The 19661-nt window shown below is 44.6% G+C and overlaps 1 protein-coding gene across 1 annotated transcript; it reads right to left on the bottom strand.

Annotated features, from left to right (window-relative positions):
- Nucleotides 1–16597: 16597 nt before the first annotated feature.
- LOC143997894 (uncharacterized) lies at nucleotides 16598–17880 on the bottom strand. Its single transcript, XM_077493718.1, has 2 exons — nucleotides 17571–17880; nucleotides 16598–17514 (listed from the first exon to the last, which is right to left on the bottom strand). Exons 1-2 carry the CDS (start codon nucleotides 17878–17880, stop codon nucleotides 16598–16600), a joined length of 1227 nt encoding a protein of 408 aa, XP_077349844.1.
- Nucleotides 17881–19661: the final 1781 nt, after the last annotated feature.

Raw genomic sequence — 19661 nt, forward strand, 5'->3', positions numbered from 1 at the left:
GTGACTTTATCACCAATAAACCACAAGCTCTGCCAACATTCTGTATTACTCAGATGTACCCTAATAGATTGTGAGCTCTTCTACTGTCTGTATCCTCCCTTATACCCCAATAGATTGTAAGCTCTTCTACTGTCTGTATCCTCCCTTATACCCCAATAGATTGTAAGCTCTTCTACTGTCTGTATCCTCCCTTATACCCTAATAGATTGTAAGCTCTTCAACCATCTGTATCCTCTCTTATACCCTAATAGATTGTAAGCTCTTCTACCGTCTGTATCCTCCCTTATACCCTAATAGATTGTAAGCTCTTCTACCGTCTGTATCCTCCTTTATACCCTAATAGATTGTAAGCTCTTCTACCGTCTGTATCCTCCTTTATACCCTAATAGATTGTAAGCTCTTCAACCATCTGTATCCTCCCTTATACCCTAATAGATTGTAAGCTCTTCTACCGTCTGTATCCTCCCTTATACCCTAATAGATTGTAAGCTCTTCAACCATCTGTATCCTCCCTTATACCCTAATAGATTGTAAGCTCTTCTACCGTCTGTATCCTCCTTTATACCCTAATAGATTGTAAGCTCTTCAACCATCTGTATCCTTCCTTATACCCTAATAGATTGTAAGCTCTTCTACCGTCTGTATCCTCCTTTATACCCTAATAGATTGTAAGCTCTTCTACCACCTGTATCTTCCCTTATACCCTAATAGATTGTAAGCTCTTCTACCGTCTGTATCCTCCCTTATACCCTAATAGATTGTAAGCTCTTCTACCGTCTGTATCCTCCCTTATACCCTAATAGATTGTAAGCTCTTCTACCGTCTGTATCCTCCCTTATACCCTAATAGATTGTAAGCTCTTCTACCGTCTGTATCCTCCCTTATACCCTAATAGATTGTAAGCTCTTCAACCGTCTGTATCCTCCCTTATACCCTAATAGATTGTAAGCTCTTCTACCGTCTGTCTCCTCCCATATAGCCTAATAGATTGTAAGCTCTTCAACCATCTGTATCCTCCCTTATACCCTGATAGATTGTAAGCTCTTCAACCATCTGTATCCTCCCTTATACCCCAATAGATTGTAAGCTCTTCTACCTTCTGTATCCTCCCTTATACCCTAATAGATTGTAAGCTCTTCTACCATCTGTATCCTCTCTTATACCCTAATAGATTGTAAGCTCTTACAACCCTTATAGCCTTAAACCATAATAGAATGTAAGCTCTTCCACTTTCTGTATCCTCCTCTACACTATATTAGATTGTAAGCTCTTCTGTATCTACCGTTATATCCTAATAGATTGTAAGCTCGTCTACCATCTGTATCCTCCCTCATACCCTAATAGATTGTAAGCTCTTCAACCTTCTGTCTCCTCCCGTATACCCTAATAGATTGTAAGCTCTTCAACCATCTGTATCCTCCCTTATACCCTAATAGATTGAAAGCTCTTACAACCCTTAAATTCTTACACCATAATAGAGTGTAAGCTCTTCCACTTTCTGTATCCTCCTCTACACTATATTAGATTGAAAGCTCTTCTGTATCTACCCTTATACCCTAATAGATTGTAAGCTCTTCTACCGTCTGTATCCTCCCTTATACACAAATAGATTTTAAGCTCTTCAAACATCTGTACCCTTCTTTATTCCCTAACAGATTGTAAGCTCTTCCACCTTCTGTATCCTCCTCTACACTCTAACAGATTGTAAGCTCTTTAACCTTCTGTATTCTCCCTTATATCCTAATAGACTGTAAGCTCTTCAATCAGCTGTATCCTTCTTTATATCCTAATAGATTGTAAGCCCTTCTACCATCTGTATCCTCCATTATACCCTAATAGAGTTTAAGCTCTTCAGCCTTCTGTATCCTCCCTTATATCCTAATAGATTGTAAGCTCTTCCACCTTCTGTATCCCCCTCTACACTATAATAGATTGTAAGCTCTTCTGTATCTTCCCTTATACCCTATTAGATTGTAAGCTCTTCTACCGTCTGTATCCTCCCTTATACCCTAATAGAGTGTAAGCTCTTCCACCATCTATATCCTCTCACACCCTTATTAATTGTAAGCTCTTACACTTTCTGTATCCTCCCGTATACTAGAGCTGCGCGATTAATTGTTATTAAGAATCAAATTTGTGATTCTTTTCCCTCCCGATCTTCAAAACAGCATTTCACGATTCTAACAAAATGCAGAGAGTTCTCACAGCTGAAAAAAATAAATAAAAAAATTCCAGGCAGCCTGCCGAGTTTTATCAAAACATTGCAGATAAGTATAAACAAAGTAACATTTCTTCTTAGATCAAAGGAATGAACTTCTGCCTGTAGATGAGGTCAGTTTAACCGCTTAAAGACTAAACCTTTTTTCTGACAATTGCTGCTTACAAGTTAAAGTCAACATTTATTTCTAGAAAATGACTCAGAACCCCCAATCATTAGATATATTTTTATAGCAGAGGCCCTAGAGAATAAAATGGTGGTTGCTGCAAAATTTTATGTCAAACCGTATTTTTGCAGCGGTCTTTCAAACACAATTTATATTCTATATCCTCCCGTATACCCTAATAGATTGTAAGCTCTTCTGAATTCTATATTCCCTTTTGCAACTATAGAGTGTAAGCTCTTCAACTTTCTGTATCCTCCTGTATACCCCAATAGATTGTAAGCTCTTCTACCTTCTGTATCCTCCTGTGTACCCCAATAGATTGTAAGCTCTTCTGCATTCTATATTCCCTTTTGCAACTATAGAGTGTAAGCTCTTCAACTTTCTGTATTCTCCTGTATACCCCAATAGATTGTAAGCTCTTCTGTATCTTCCCTTATACACTAATAGATTCCACCCTCAGTATCCTCTCTTATATACCATAATAGATTGTTAGCTCCTCCACCTTCTATACCCTCCATTTTATTCTATTAGATTGTAAGCTCTTCTACCTTCTGTATCCTCCCGTGTACCCCAATAGATTGTAAGCTCTTCTACCTTCTGTATCCTCCCGTATACCCCAATAGATTGTAAGCTCTTCTACCTTCTGTATCCTCCCGTATACCCCAATAGATTGTAAGCTCTTCTACCTTCTGTATCCTCCCGTATACCCCAATAGATTGTAAGCTCTTCTACCTTCTGTATCCTCCCGTATACCCCAATAGATTGGAAGCTCTTCTACCTTCTGTATGCTCCCATATACCCCAATAGATTGGAAGCTCTTCTACCTTCTGTATCCTCCCGTATACCCCAATAGATTGTAAGCTCTTCTACCTTCTGTATCCTCCCGTATACCCCAATAGATTGTAAGCTCTTCTACCGTCTATATCCTCCCATATACCCTAATAGATTGTAAGCTTCTCTGCATTCTATATTCCCTTTTGCAACTATAGAGTGTAAGCTCTTCAACTTTCTGTATCCTCCTGTATACCCCAATAGATTGTAAGCTCTTCTGTATCTTCCCTTATACGCTATTAGATTCCACCCTCAGTATCCTCTCTTATATACCATAATAGATTGTTAGCTCCTCCACCTTCTATACCCTCCATTTTATTCTATCAGATTGTAAGCTCTTCTACCTTCTGTATCCTCCTGTATACCCCAATAGATTGTAAGCTCTTCTACCTTCTGTATCCTCCCGTATACCTCAATAGATTGTTAGCTCTTCTACCTTCTGTATCCTCTTGTATACCCCAATAGATTGTAAGCTCTTCTACCTTCTGTATTCTCCCGTATATACCAATAGATTGTAAGTTCTTCTACCTTCTGTATCCTCCCGTATACCTCAATAGATTGTAAGCTCTTCTACCTTCTGTATTCTCCCGTATATCCCAATAGATTGTAAGTTCTTCTACCTTCTGTATCCTCCCGTATACCCCAATAGATTGTAAGCTCCTCCACCTTCTGTATCCTCCCGTATACCCCAATAGATTGTAAGCTCCTCCACCTTCTGTATCCTCCCGTATACCCCAATAGAGTGTAAGCTCTTCTACCTTCTGTATCCTCCCGTATACCCCAATAGATTGTAAGCTCTTCTACCTTCTGTATCCTCCCGTATACCCCAATAGATTGTAAGCTCTTCTACCTTCTGTATCCTCCCGTATACCTCAATAGATTGTTAGCTCTTCTACCTTCTGTATCCTCCTGTATACCCCAATAGATTGTAAGCTCTTCTACCTTCTGTATTCTCCCGTATATACCAATAGATTGTAAGTTCTTCTACCTTCTGTATCCTCCCGTATACCTCAATAGATTGTAAGCTCTTCTACCTTCTGTATTCTCCCGTATATCCCAATAGATTGTAAGTTCTTCTACCTTCTGTATCCTCCCGTATACCCCAATAGAGTGTAAGCTCTTCTACCTTCTGTATCCTCCTGTATACCCCAATAGATTGTAAGCTCTTCTACCTTCTGTATCCTCCCGTATACCTCAATAGATTGTAAGCTCTTCTACCTTCTGTATTCTCCCGTATATCCCAATAGATTGTAAGTTCTTCTACCGTCTCTATCCTCCCATATACCCTAATAGATTGTAAGCTCTTCTACCTTCTATATCCTCCCTTATACCCTAATAGATTGTAAGCTCTTCTACCTTCTATATCCTCCCTTATACCCTAATAGATTGTAAGCTCTTCTACCTTCTGTATCCTCCCATACACCCAATAGATTGTAAGCTCTTCTACCTTCTATATCCTCCCTTATACCCTAATAGATTGTAAGCTCTTCTACCTTCTGTATCCTCCCGTATACCCCAATAGATTGTAAGCTCCTCCACCTTCTGTATCCTCCTGTATACCCCAATAGAGTGTAAGCTCTCCTGCCTTCTGTATCCTCCCGTATACCCCAATAGAGTGTAAGCTCTTCTGCCTTCTGCAGCTTCTGTCACATCCCCTTTAAACTGAACACTTTGGATGGGGTGGTCTGTATTCTCTTATAATATTCGATCTTACTCTGCCCATATATGGTGATAGTCGGGGAGCCCCGCGGGATTCAGTCGTTCACTTTTACCTGTTCTCAGTTGCCCTCGATGTCTTCACCATACACTCTATACACGGTCCTTGTATTATAAATGGAGGCTCAGCCACTCAGCTTGTGTATTATTATAGCCGATCCCACACCCACCTACCTGTCCCCGAGCCACCCCCATCAAATCATTCCCCGCAGCCATTACATTTTGTACCACCACTCCCTCCCTTTAGAGTGTAAGCTCTATGGGCCGGGACCTCCTGTCCCTTCTGTAATGACCTGTACTGTAATTGTGTTGCCCCCCCCCCCTATACATTGTAAAGTGCTGCGTAAATTGTTGGCGCTATATAAATCGTGTATAATAATAATATTATTATTATCATTATTCCTGGTATTGTTACCTCGCCTGTTCTATAACGATACTCTGCGTGGAATGATGGCGGTTATATTGGCGCAGTTATCACAGAGATACGCCAAGCGTTCTGTAATAAAGGTCCCGCGCTCCGGCCCCGTCGCCAGCCCGCAATGCACAGGAAGAACATCGAGCAAGTGCGAGGCTGCGAGAGACGATTAAATATGTATGTATATAACTCCCTATATTGATAAATAAATAAAAAGAACAAATGTGTGTAAATTTATCAACAGCCTTCTGCCTGACTCCTCTGATTGGGCAACCCGGAGCTGAGCGCTGCAATAGATCATCCCGTATTCATAGGAAGGCGTCTCCAAATCCGGGGGCCTAAAGCACTACAGAGCGGGGGGGGGGGTTCCATGACACCCCCATCACATAGGAGGAATAGGAGGAATTGGGGGGTCACATAGGAGGAATTGGGGGACCACATAAGAGGAATTGGGGGATCACATGGGAGGAATTGGGGGGTCATATAGGAGGAATTGGAGGTATTCTATAGGAGGAATTGGGGGGTCACATAGGATGAATTGGGGGGTCACATAGGAGGAATTGGGGGGTCACATAAGAGGAATTGGGGGATCACATAGGATAAGTTGGGGGGTCACATAGGAGGAATTGGGGGATCACATAAGAGGAATTGGTGGGGTCACATAGGAGGAATTGGGGGGTCACATAGGATAAGTTGGGGGGTCACATAGGATAAGTTGGGGGGTCACATAGGAGGAATTGGGGGATCACATAAGAGGAATTGGTGGGGTCACATAGGAGGAATTGGGGAATCACATATGAGGAATTGGGGGTCACATATGAGGAATTGGGGGAATCACATAGGAGGAATTGGGGATCACATAGGAGGAATTGGGGATCACATGGGAGGAATTGGGGGGGTCACATAGGAGGAATTGGGGGGTCACATAGGAGGAATTGGAGGGATTCTATAGGAGGAATTGGGGGGTCACATAGGATGATCTGGGGGGTCACATAGGAGGAATTGAGGGGTCACATAAGAGGAATTGGGGGATCACATAGGAGGAATTGGGGATCACATAAGAGGAATTGGGGTGTCACATAGGAGGAATTGGGGGGATCACATAGGAGGAATTGGGGGAATCACATAGGAGGAATTGGGGGGTCACATAAGAGGAATTGGGGGATCACATAGGATAAGTTGGGGGGTCACATAGGAGGAATTGGGGATCACATAAGAGGAATTGATGGGGTCACATAGGAGGAATTGGGGGGTCACATAGGATAAGTTGGGGGGTCACATAGGAGGAATTGGGGGATCACATAAGAGGAATTGGTGGGGTCACATAGGAGGAATTGGGGGTCACATATGAGGAATTGGGGGAATCACATAGGAGGAATTGGGGATCACATAGGAGGAATTGGGGATCACATGGGAGGAATTGGGGGGTCACATAGGAGGAATTGGGGGGTCACATAGGAGGAATTGGAGGGATTCTATAGGAGGAATTGGGGGGTCACATAGGATGAATTGGGGGGTCACATAGGAGGAATTGAGGGGTCACATAAGAGGAATTGGGGGATCACATAGGAGGAATTGGGGATCACATAAGAGGAATTGGGGTGTCACATAGGAGGAATTGGGGGATCACATAGGAGGAATTGGGGGAATCACATAGGAGGAATTGGGGGGTCACATAAGAGGAATTGGGGGATCACATAGGATAAGTTGGGGGGTCACATAGGAGGAATTGGGGATCACATAAGAGGAATTGGTGGGGTCACATAGGAGGAATTGGGGGGTCACATAGGATAAGTTGGGGGGTCACATAGGATAAGTTGGGGGGTCACATAGGAGGAATTGGGGATCACATAAGAGGAATTGGTGGGGTCACATAGGAAGAATTGGGGGGATCACATAGGAGGAATTGGGGGATCACATATGAGGAATTGGGGGTCACATATGAGGAATTGGGGGAATCACATAGGAGGAATTGGGGATCACATAGGAGGAATTGGGGATCACATGGGAGGAATTGGGGGGTCACATAGGAGGAATTGGGGGGTCACATAGGAGGAATTGGAGGGATTCTATAGGAGGAATTGGGGGGTCACATAGGATGAATTGGGGGGGTCACATAGGAGGAATTGGGGGGTCACATAAGAGGAATTGGGGGATCACATAGGAGGAATTGGGGGGATCACATAAGAGGAATTGGGGGGTCACATAGGAGGAATTGGGGGGATCACATAGAACGAATTGGGGGTCACATAGGAGGAATTGGGGGATCACATAGGAGGAATTGGGGGAATCACATAGAAGGAATTGGGGGTCACATATGAGGAATTGGGGGATCACATAGGAGGAATTGGGGGATCACATAGGAGGAATTGGGGGATCACATAGAACGAATTGGGGGATCACATAGGAGGAATTGGGGATCACATGGGAGGAATTGGGGGGTCACATAGGAGGAATTGGGGGCATCACATAGGAGGAATTGGGGGCATCTCATAGGAGGAATTGGGGGGTCACATAGGATAAATTGGGGGCTCACATAGGAGGAATTGGGGATCACATAGGAGGAATTGGGGGGTCACATATGATAAATTGGGGGGTCACATAGGAGGAATTGGGGGGATCACATAGGAGGAATTAGGGGATCACATAGAACGAATTGTGGGGATCACATAGGAGGAATTGGGGGATCACATAGGAAGAATTTGGGGATCACATAGGAGGAATTGGGGGGGATCACAAGAATTGGGGGGGTATAATAAAGTTTTATTCAGATCTTAAAAAAAGGAGTCAATAGAGATCACACACGGGTCATGTGATATTATGTGTGCCCTGCTGCTACCTTCCTCCCACTTGCTGGCAATTGCTGTAAAAGATGTAAATAGATAAATTGAAAGTAACATTGTTTCTAAACATTGATCAGATAGGAGATAGAGAGATACAAAGTAACATTGTTTATAAACATTGATCAGACAGGAGATATAGAGATACAAAGTAACATTGTTTACATTGCTACTTTTATATCTACTTTGTTTCAGTCATCTTCATATGAAAGGGATGTGCTTTTGCCAGCATTACCGTTTTTATTCCTGCAGGCTCCAGCAGACTCCTCTGCTCCTGGTTGTGGGCAGTGCCTTCACCGTCATGGATCTTGTGATGTCATCTTGTGATGTCATCATGCTGCCCCATCTGAAGCATCTTAGAGATGAGCCTTGGTGGGAACGGTCGCCCAGACGGAGGGAACCCGCCAGAGCGATGATTTATGTAGATATTACACCCTTGGAGGTAATGAGCCCGTGCAGTGTGGAGGACTGGAGCTCCTTTCCAAGAATGTTTTTTGTAATTCCCAGAGTTGGGCTTTAACCTGACAGGTAAAATAGAATGGATTTCTATTTAATCCTTAAGATCCCTTTCACACTGAGGCATTTTCTCAGGCGCTTTAGCGCCAGAAATAGCCTGTAAAAAAAGCGCCCGAAAATCGCCTCCCATTCATTGCAGTGGGTGCTTTCACACCGCGGCGGTGCGCTTTGCGGGGACGTTAGAAAAAGTCCTGCAAGCAGCGGGGAGCGCTAGAAGGCTGCTTTCGCACTGCAGCGGGCGGGCGTTGGCGGTAAAATGCCGCTATTTTCAGCTGAGGTTTTTTTGCGGAGGTTTTCGGCCGAAAAAGGGGCTTCACAGGCGCTAGTTTTAGCCCAAAAGCGTCTGAAAAACGCCTCCGGTGTGAAAGGGGTATAAATATAAAAATGCCCCTGCCCAGTCAAATGAGCGCTGAAAAGCGCCACAAAATAGGACTTTTTGCCTTTTTTTTTTTTTTTTGAGGTTAGTTTGTTAGAATACTATGTTCTGTTTTACTCTATTATATTCTATTCTTTTATTTTCTGTTATATCATTTTCTATTCTATTACATATACATTTTTTCTATTCCATTCCTTTATTTTCGAATCTGTTTTATTCTCTTTGGAAAACTATTCGAATTTCAACACGATTTGAATCGTATAAATGAAACGAGTTCTGAAAACGAATTAAACAGGTTAAACTAATTTAAAGGGGGTGATAAACCCTCGTGCATCCCATGCATTAAGGTGAAAAAACATCTGTCAGTGATCCCCCCCCCCCCAGCCCCCCAACCCGCCCGTTTTACCTACCTGAGCCCTGGAACCTGACCCACGGGGATGCGCTGTCTCTCTGACCGGGGTTCTCGGCTCTTGATTGGATAGATTGATAGCAGCGCAGCCATTGGCTCCCACTGCTGTCTATCAAATCAAATGATGCGGGGGGCGGGGCCCGAGTCCTGCATTCAGGCTCTATGGACACCGAATGCTGGACTCGGGAGCGCGCCCGCAAGGTAACACCCCCCGGGAGAGAGCGCTTCTCCTAGGGGGTTATCTGATGTGGGGAGGAGCCGTGAGAACCACCGGGGGGACCCCAGAAGAGGAATTTCGGGGCCACTCTGTGCAAAACGAGCTGCACAGCGGAGGTAAGTATGAAATGTTTGTTATTTAAAAAAGAAAAAGAAAACAAGAAAAACAAACCCTAATGCCTTTGTACACGCGGTCGGAAATTCCGACAGAATCGGTCCAATCGGATTAAATTGTCCGAAAATCCGATCGCATGTGGGCTCTATCGGACCCCTTTTTCCATCGGAAATTCCCACGGCAAAAATGTGAGAGCAGGATCTCCAATTTTCCGTCAAAAAGAAGAATTCCGATCGGACAAAGTGCCGCGCATGCTCAGATCAAATTACGAGACCAAAGCTGTTGGCTACTAGCCTGAGAGTCGTTCCGTCGTAACGAAATAACGTCATCACGTTCCGAACGATCGGATTTTCCAACAACTTTGTCCGACCCATGTGTATACAACAACAGTTTCGGACAAAATCCGTCGGATTTTTTCTGACGGATTTTGTGGTCGGAATGTCCAACCGTGTCTACGGGGGCTTACAATCACTTTAACTAAACGAATTTATGTAATTAACGAATTGAAACGAAACGTAACAATTTTTTTTTTTTTCGTTCTGCGCATGTCTGCTTATAATTATCATGGAAATAACCTATTAGCAAAAGTATGTAGGCATAGGACACACCCCCTGCAACGCCCTCTTAACCCCTTCCATAACATGCTTTTTTTGGCACTCCCATTACTCAAAACCCCCTAACATTATATATATATGTGTGTGTGTGTGTGTGTGTGTGTGTGTGTGTGTGTGTGTGTGTGTGTGTGTGTGTGTGTGTGTGTGTGTGTGTGTGTGTGTGTGTGTGTGTGTGTGTGTGTGTGTGTGTGTGTGTGTGTGTGTGTGTGTGTGTGTGTGTGTGTGTGTGTGTGTGTGTAAATATACTATTGTGGCAGCACAGTGGTGTAGTGGTTAGCACTCTCACCTAGCAGTAAGAGGGGTCGCTGGTTCGAATCCCAACCACGACACTACCTGCCTGGAGTTTGCATGTTCTCCCTGTGCCTGCGTGGGTTTCCTCCGGGTACTCCAGTTTCCTCCCACAGACCAAAGACATGCAGGTAGGTTAATTGGTTTCTGTCCAAAAATTGGCCCTAGTATATGAATGGGGACCTCGGATTGTGGGTAGGGACCAATGTGAGTGTGTAAAGTACAGGGATAGGGACAATTGTTGACACTCGGGTTGAACTGGATGGATTGGTGTCTTTATTCAACCTTACTAACTATGTAACTATATATATATATATACACACACACATGTATATATATATATATATAGCATATACACACACACATATATATATATATATATATATTATATGTGTGTGTGTGTATATACTATATATATATATATATAGTATATACACACACACACATATATATACATATATATTTTAGCAGACACCCTTGGGAATAAAATGGCGGTTCGTTGTAACTTTTTAAGTCACACGATATTTGCGCAACAATTTTTCAAACGCATTTTTTTGGGGGAAAAAAAAAACAACTGTTTCATGAATTAAAAAATAACAAAACAGTAAAGTTATCCCAGTTTTGTTGCATAATATCATATAGATGATGTTACACCGAGTAAATAGATACCTAACATGCCACGTTTTAAAATTGCGCACACTCGTGGAATGGTGCCAGACTTTGGTGCTTTAAAATCTCCATAGGCGACGCTTTAATTTTATTTTTTCCTGGTTACCAGTTTAGAGTTACAGAGGAGGTCTAGCGCTAGGATTATTGCTCTCGCTCTAACGCACGCGGCGATACCTCACATGTGTGGTTTGAACAGTGTTTACATATGTGACGTACGCGTGCGCTCGCTTCTGTGCGCGAGCACGCGGGGACGGGGACGCTTGAATTTTTTTTAATTAAAAATGTATTATTATTTATTTTACTTTAATTTTTTTATTTATACACTTTCTCTTTTTTGTTTTTATCACTTTTATTGCTATTAGAAGAAATGTAAACATCCCTTGTAATAGGAATGGTGCATGACAGGCCCTCTTTATGGAGAGATGTGGGGGGCTATAAGCCCCCCACATCTCTCCTCCAGGCTGGAAAGCATCAGATCAAAAAATAAATAAACGATCCCATGCTTTCCAGCCGAGATTTTGGCTTTGTTTACTAGCGCGACCCGGACGTGACGCCATAACGCCACGCCCGAGCCTCCGACGGTCATGTAGGTGACTGGTGACCATCTGGTTACTGAAAATTTCTATGCTCTACATCTGGCTGGCTTTCTCCGGGTCCCCGATGGCACGGGAGTCCGGAGAAGCATCGGAGAAGCACCGGAGAAGCACCGTGCGATGTGGTTCCCAAACAAAATTGACGTTCTTTTTTCCCCACAAATAGAACTTTCTTTTGGTGGTATTTGATCACCTCTGCGGTTTTTATTCTTTGCGCTATAAACAAAAAAAGAGCGACAATTAAAAAAAAAAAAACTAATTATTTTTTACTTTTTGTTATAATAAATATCCCCCAAAAACATATAAAAAAACATTTTTTTCCCTCAGTTTAGGCCGATACGTATTTTTCTACATATTCTTGGTAAAAAAAAATCGCAATAAGTGATTATTGATTGGTTTGCGCAAAATTTTTAGCGTTTACAAAATAGGGGATAGTTTTATGGCATTTTTATTAATTTTTTTTTTTTTTTTTTACTAGTAATGGCGGCGATCAGCGATTTTTTATTGTGACTGCGACATTGCGGCGGACTCATCGGACATTTTTGACACATTTTGGGGACCATTGTCATTGATACAGCAATCAGTGCTATATAAATGCAGTGATTCCTGTGTAAATGACACTGGCAGTGAAGAGGTTAACCAGGGGGGTGGCAGTGTAGGGGTTAAGTGTGTCCTAGGGGCGTGTTACTAACTGTGGAGGGCGTGGCTGTGTGTTAGTGAACACTGATCTCTGCTCCAATCACAGGGAGCAGAGATCAGTGTCACTTGTTGCTAGGCAGAAAGGGGAGATGCTGTTTACTTCCGCATCTCCCCGTTCAGCCGCCCCATGAGACGATCGTGGGTATCCCCGCGGCGATCGATTCCCACGGGGGTCCCGACCGGCGCGCATGCGATGGCACGGCAGCATTCTTAAAGGGACGTACCTGCACGCCCATATGCCTGTCCGTGCCATTCTGCCGTCGTACATCGTCGCGCGCTGGTCGGGAAGTGGTTAAACCCACAAGAGATTTTTATTTTTTAATTTTTTTTACCACTATTATTCCTTTATACTGACTTTTGGAAATTTATGAATGCAGCAATTTAGAAATTGGATGAAAGGTTTAGCGCCTGGAAACACTTTTTGAAAGATAAATAGTGCATTTTATAGACAGCTCTATAGATCAGACCAAAATGAGGGACAAATGAGGAGGAAAGAGGGACACCGGGATTTTGTTCCAAATCAGGGACAGTCCCGCCAAATCCGGGACTGTTGGGGAGGGGGGGGGGGGGGTATGATCATCTGCTACAGGAGTGTGAGTGGGCTCCACGCCGGTCTGCACCCACCCTTCAGAGCTTACGTCTTACTGAAACCAGTGATAATCCAATGCAGAAGCAATTATTTAATAGGATAAAGAGTAGATACATTTATATAGTCCTACAGATAGAGCCGGCCCTTGGAGGGCAACCATAATGCTGATGCGGCCCGCCATGACACCCCTGCTCTACAGCAAACAGGAATGGTTTACGATGATGCATACCGACCGTGAACATACGTCAAGGATGTGTTCTGTTTTCATTGCCGTTCGGCACAGACAAAGCTTTTCAAGGTGAAAGTGTTGGGATTCCAACGTATGAATCCAGGATCATAGGGGAAAAATAGGTAGAAAAAAATGGATTTGGTTGCGGTACGTGAAGAAGATCTCAACCGTTTATTTAATTAGAATAGCAGAAAAGGAGGAGGATATTTCCATCTAAATAAACAATCGAAGGATGAAAAGCATACCTGTTGCCGACTAAGGACACAAAGAGGTAAAACTAAGGCCGCATACACACGGGCGGATTGCCTGCCCAACTAAGTTCGTCAGACAATCCGACAGACAGTCCGTCCAACTTTTGAATGAACGGACTTGACCACACACGATGAACAGACAGTCCGCTGAAAGCGTGCGCGATGACGTGTACGGCACGTACGACGGGACTAGAAATACGACGTCCAATACACAGCAATGCAACCTTCGGCGTGTAAATCCTTTCTGAGCATGCGCCATACTTAGTCCGTCCAACTTGCCTACACACGAGCGGATTGTCCGCTGAAACACGTTTCAGCGGACTAAGTTGGGCAGACAATTCGCCCGTGTGTACGCGGCCTTAGGCTGGCCACGCCGTTTACAATTATCTTCTTGTACGATTTTCCTTTAGGTTTACCAAAACCATATAATATGAGGTCACACCTAAACACTTTCAATGTGTATGGAGTCAGGCAGGCCCTTGCGTTGCATGAAGGTTGAAGGTAAATCTGAAGGACATTGATTAGGAAAATTGCATGATATATGGACAGCTTAACCACTTTCAGACCGGACCATTTTGCTGGTCAAAGACCAGACCACTTTTTTGCGATTCGGCACTGCGTCGCTTTAACTGACAATTGCGCGGTCGTGGCGACGTGGCTCCCGAACAAAATTGACGTCCTTTTTTTCCCACAAATAGAGCTTTCTTTTGGTGGTATTTGATCACCTCTGCGGTTTTAATTTTTTGCGCTATAAACAAAAATAGAGCGACAATTTTGAAAAAAACGCATTATTTTTTTACTTTTTGTTATAATAAATATCCCCCAAAAATATATAAAAAAACATTTTTTTCCCTCAGTTTAGGCCGATACGTATTCTTCTACATATTTTTGGTAAAAAAAATCGCAATAAGCGATTATTGATTGGTTTGCGCAAAAGTTATAGCGTTTACAAAATAGGGATAGTTTTATAGCATTTTTATTAATAATTTTTTATTATTTATTTTTTTACTGGTAATGGCGGCGATCAGCGATTTTTATTGTGACTGCGACATTGCGGCGGACTCATCAGACATTTTTGACACATTTTTGGGACCATTGTCATTTATACAGTAATCACTGCTATATAAATGCAGTGATTCCTGTGTAAATGACACTGGCAGTGAAGGGGTTAACCAGTGGGTGGCAGTGTAGGGGTTAAGTGTTCCTAGGGGTGTGTTACTAACTGTGGGGGGGGCTGGGCTTTCATTTAGTGAACACTGATCTCTGCTCCAATCACATGGAGCAGAGATCAGTGTCACTAGTTGCTAGGCAGAATGGAGAAATGCTGTTTACACGGCATTTCCTCCATTCAGGAGTCCCGTGAGACGATCGCAGGGATGCCCGCGGCTATCGAGTCCGCAGGTCCCACGACCGGACTCACGGGGGTCCCGACCAGTGCGGGAGCGCACCGCCGGCGCCGCGCTCCCGATGGCACGGGAGCGCACCGCCGGCGCCGCGCTCCCGATGGCAGGGCGGCATTGAATATTGGACGTACCTGTACGCCAATATGCCTGCCCGTGCCATTCTGTCGACGTACATCGTCGTGCGCCGGTCGGGAACCGGTTAAATAGGAAACCCTGATGAGTTTTCTTCCTCTTTCATTCCCTGCAAAGGCAAAGCATAATGGACTACTATGCATCGCATCGCATCGCATAGTAGTCCATTATGTGTTACTTACCTTACACAGGAGCCAGCAAAGTCACCGCTGTCCCCTGTAGTCTGGCGCATCCATCTTCTCGGTGGGGTCTCGCAGCTCCGCCGCTGTCATTCGGCAAAGCCGCCATGACGTCACTCCCCGCGCACGCGCACGGGAGCCGACACGCGCGGCAGCTCCGTCGTTGAAAATGCCACGCTCAGTGCACCTGCGCGCTGCTGTCTACGGCGCATGCGCCGTAGACAGCGGTGCCTGTCTTCGGGCAAATATCTCCTAAACCGTATAGGTTTAGGAGATATTTCTTGGACCTACAGGTGAGCCTTCATCTAGGCTTACCTGTAGGTCAAAGTGCGTTGTAAGGGTTTACAACCACTTTAATCCTTAAACATAAAAGAATAGAGCAAGTAATCAACTTCCAAAACTTTGCAATACGGATCAGTGAAAACCTGAAGAATGATACTGACGTCAGAACTGGAATTAAAGCGGTTGTTTCAGCCCTAAAAAAAAAATTTTTTTTTAAAGTCAGCAGCTGAAACAAAAGTAGCTTCTGACTTTTAATAAGGAGACTTATCTTTCCAAGGCGCCCGCGATGTCGGCCGCCGAGGCTGACACGTACCTCGGCTCTCGGGGTCCCAGCACTGCCATCCTCACTAAGGGAAACAGGCAGTGGAGCCTTTGCGGGCTTCACTGCCCGTTTCCTACTGGGCGTGCGCGAGTCGCGCTGCGCTCTGTGAATGGGACCGCGCTGCGTTAGGGAACACACAGTTCCCAGAACACAGCTCGCCCCCATTACCCAGAAGACAACGCGGAGGAGGGGAGAAGACGAAGATCACCGAGAAGCAGGAAGAAGGCAGATTAGGAAGACTGCCTAGCAACAGGGATTTCTGGCCAGGTAAAAAATGTTTATTTTTTTCAAATTTTTTTTTTTTTTTTTTTTTTTTAAAGAATATTAATGCTTTTTTTTTATTTTTTTAGGGTGGCCCTCCACTTTAACAAGGCCAAACAAAGCTTCTGGAGGTATGAAGAACTGATGGGGGACAATCTTCCTCTAAGCACAAAGAGATGATTGCTACAAAGACAAGTCTGGTCTTTTCTGGAACAGAGGCATTTTCCCTCACAATTTCTCCCAACAAAAAAAGTTTTGAGCTGTGGTGCTAAAGGAGGATCTTGAAAATCAGCTGAATGAACATGCCCACAAATGAAGAGGTTCTGCAAACAGTTAATAAGATCAAAACCACATCTGTTGGGAGGAGTATTGAAGAGGAAATACAATTTTTTGAGCCATATTGTACAGCTGGATAGGAGATTGTGGGAGCGAGCAATGTAAAGAATAAGAGAAGAAGAACACGGTGGATGGAGGACATGAAGGAGAACATGGTAGATGGAGGACATGAAGGAGAACATGGTGGATGGAGGACATGAAGGAGAACATGGTGGATGGAAGACATAAAGGAGAACATGGTGGATGGAGGACATGAAGGAGAACATGGTGGATGGAGGACATGAAGGAGAACATGGTGGATGGAGGACATGAAGGAGAACATGGTGGATGGAGGACATGAAGGAGAACATGGTGGATGGAGGACATGAAGGAGAACATGGTGGATGGAGGACATGAAGGAGAACATGGTGGATGGAGGACATGAAGGAGAACATGGTGGATGGAGGACATGAAGGAGAACATGGTGGATGGAGGACATGAAGGAGAACATGGTGGATGGAGGACATGAAGGAGAACATGGTGGATGGAGGACATAAAGAAGAACATGGTGGATGGAGGACATGAAGGAGAACATGGTGGATGGAGGACATGAAGGAGAACATGGTGGATGGAGGACATGAAGGAGAACATGGTGGATGGAGGACATGAAGGAGAACATGGTGGATGGAGGACATGAAGGAGAACATGGTGGATGGAGGACATAAAGAAGAACATGGTGGATGGATGAAAAGGAGAACATTTTATATGGAAGACATAGAGGAGGACATGGTGGATAGATGATATAAATGAGAACGTGGTGAATGAAAGACATAAAGGAGACCATGGTGGATGGATAACACAGGGGAGAACTTGGTGGATGGCTGTCATAAAGGTGAACATGATGGATGGAGGACATAAATAAGAACATGGTGGATGGAAGACAAAAAGGAGAACATGGTAGATGGATGATAAAAAGGAGAACATGGTAGATGGATAATAAAAAGGAGAACATGGTAGATGGATGACATAAAGGCAAATGTGGAGGATGGAGGAAATAAAGAAGAACATGGTCGATGGATGATATAAAGGAAGACATGGTGAATGGATGATGTAAAGGAGAAAATAGTGAATGGAAGCCATAAAGGAGACCATGGTGGAGGGATGACATAAAGGAGAACTCGGTGGATGGTTGACATAGAGGAGGATATGGTGGATGGATGATATAAATGAAAACATGGTGAATGGAAGACATAAAGGAGACCACGGTGAATGGATGACACAAGGGAGAACATGGTGGATGGAGGACATAAAGGAGAACATGGTAGATTGATGACATAAAGGAGAACATGGTGGGGGGGCGTGGTCGGATGTGGGAGTGAGTGTGAGAGCGAGTGAGTGCTGGGCGCGCTGATCCTGTCTCCCCTCGCTCTCCCTTGATGGAAAGAAATCGGCCTGGTAATGGAAGAGGCGTCTAGCCGGATGCCGAGCCTAACATAGCGGTCTCAGCCTCCTTATCCCGGAGCTCGTGGAAACCACCAAGCTGGATGGTACAGCGCCTGCGACGTTGGTGATAGCAGCGGGAGATCTCGCGGGTACTCGTACTATCGCGAGCTTTAGATTCGGCTCGCCAGTGGCGCGGTACGAAGAGGGAACCGAAGGAATCCGTGGGAACCCGAAGGAACACATACAGCGGCCCCGGGACATCGCGAGCCCTGCTATAGCAACCCGGCAGTCTGAAAACAAGAACGCAGCAAGTGGAGGTGTGCCTGAGGAGCCTCGGTGAAGCCTAAGGCAACTGCCTAGGCTAACGGTAACGCGGGTGAGAGCTGTGGGGGAGAGGGAAGTAAGGAGGAGGGTGCAGGAGCCAGGAATGTGCATTTGAACGATCAATGAACTGTTCCAGTTATATGGTCTATCATACTAATTTACCGGGAGGTAGAGGCTGTCAGGCCCTTGGTGCAGCCAGGGTTCATCGTATGGTTCGGCAGTCCTGCTTCCCATGATGGAGTTGGTGGAAATCCTCTCCCCCCCTCTCCCTTCCATATGACTGCATAGTTGGGTTTATAGTATGACGAACTGAGCCAAACCAACTGTGTAAATCTGACATTTAACTGTGAAGAAGATAAATGCATGCAGTGAGTGTGAACTGGGTAATGCCCACGGTCAAGACTGCTCTCAACAGCTAATATAACACTCTCTTCTACCCCCTCTTTTGGCAGTGCTGGCGAAAAATTCCCTTTTTTCTTTTGATATGGTTAGTTGCTTGTACCCTTGGACCGAGGTCATTGTATTATTCTAGCTGAACTGTACTGCATGGCCCTATATCGTATAGACAGTCTATATAAAAAAGGCAATTGCTTGGAAATTGTGCTCCCACTGGGCCCCTACCCCTCTACTGGAAGCAAGTCAGCCCCCTTCCCCCCCTATCGGATATACCCCCCCCCCTCTTTTTTTTGGCTTGCCTGTTTTGCGGGGTGCTTTACTGTAGTCTAGTAACACTACTACTCCTAGTCGTTACATCATGCTCAGTAAACGGGCCAACGAGGACGGCCTGCTTAGTGAGGGGAACCAAAAAACCCGGGCCGCCAAAGAAAAAGCAAACCAGACATCTGCTGCAACAGCAGCAAAACTTGAACGCTTTGCCCATGCAATCCTCTCCTACCAGAAGGGGGCCCCACCAGCCAGCAGGGCAAACAAGGACACAGGGGGCTGCTCCGGAAAGGAGAAGCATTAGCCAACTAACATCAAATTCAGGTCATTCACCCAGTGGAAGTAAGGTGAATGACTTCGCTGTAGCAGCAAGCAAGACAGCACATAACACAACAGCTTCAGCGGAACTCCCTTTGTTAGAGTGCGGTGAACCTACACTACGCGACATATTGCAAGCAGTTAATGAATGCAAAGTTTCTATAGGTGGCCTCGATAATCAGCTAAGGAGTATCAAAACCGAATTACATTCTATGGGCCAATTATTGAGCAATACAATGGAAAGAACCACGGTCCTAGAAGGAAGATTA

This window comes from Lithobates pipiens, unplaced genomic scaffold (genome assembly GCF_037356315.1).
Source record: "Lithobates pipiens isolate NorthernLeopardFrog02 unplaced genomic scaffold, aLitPip1_a1.2 Scaffold_19, whole genome shotgun sequence".
Taxonomy (NCBI): domain Eukaryota; kingdom Metazoa; phylum Chordata; class Amphibia; order Anura; family Ranidae; genus Lithobates; species Lithobates pipiens.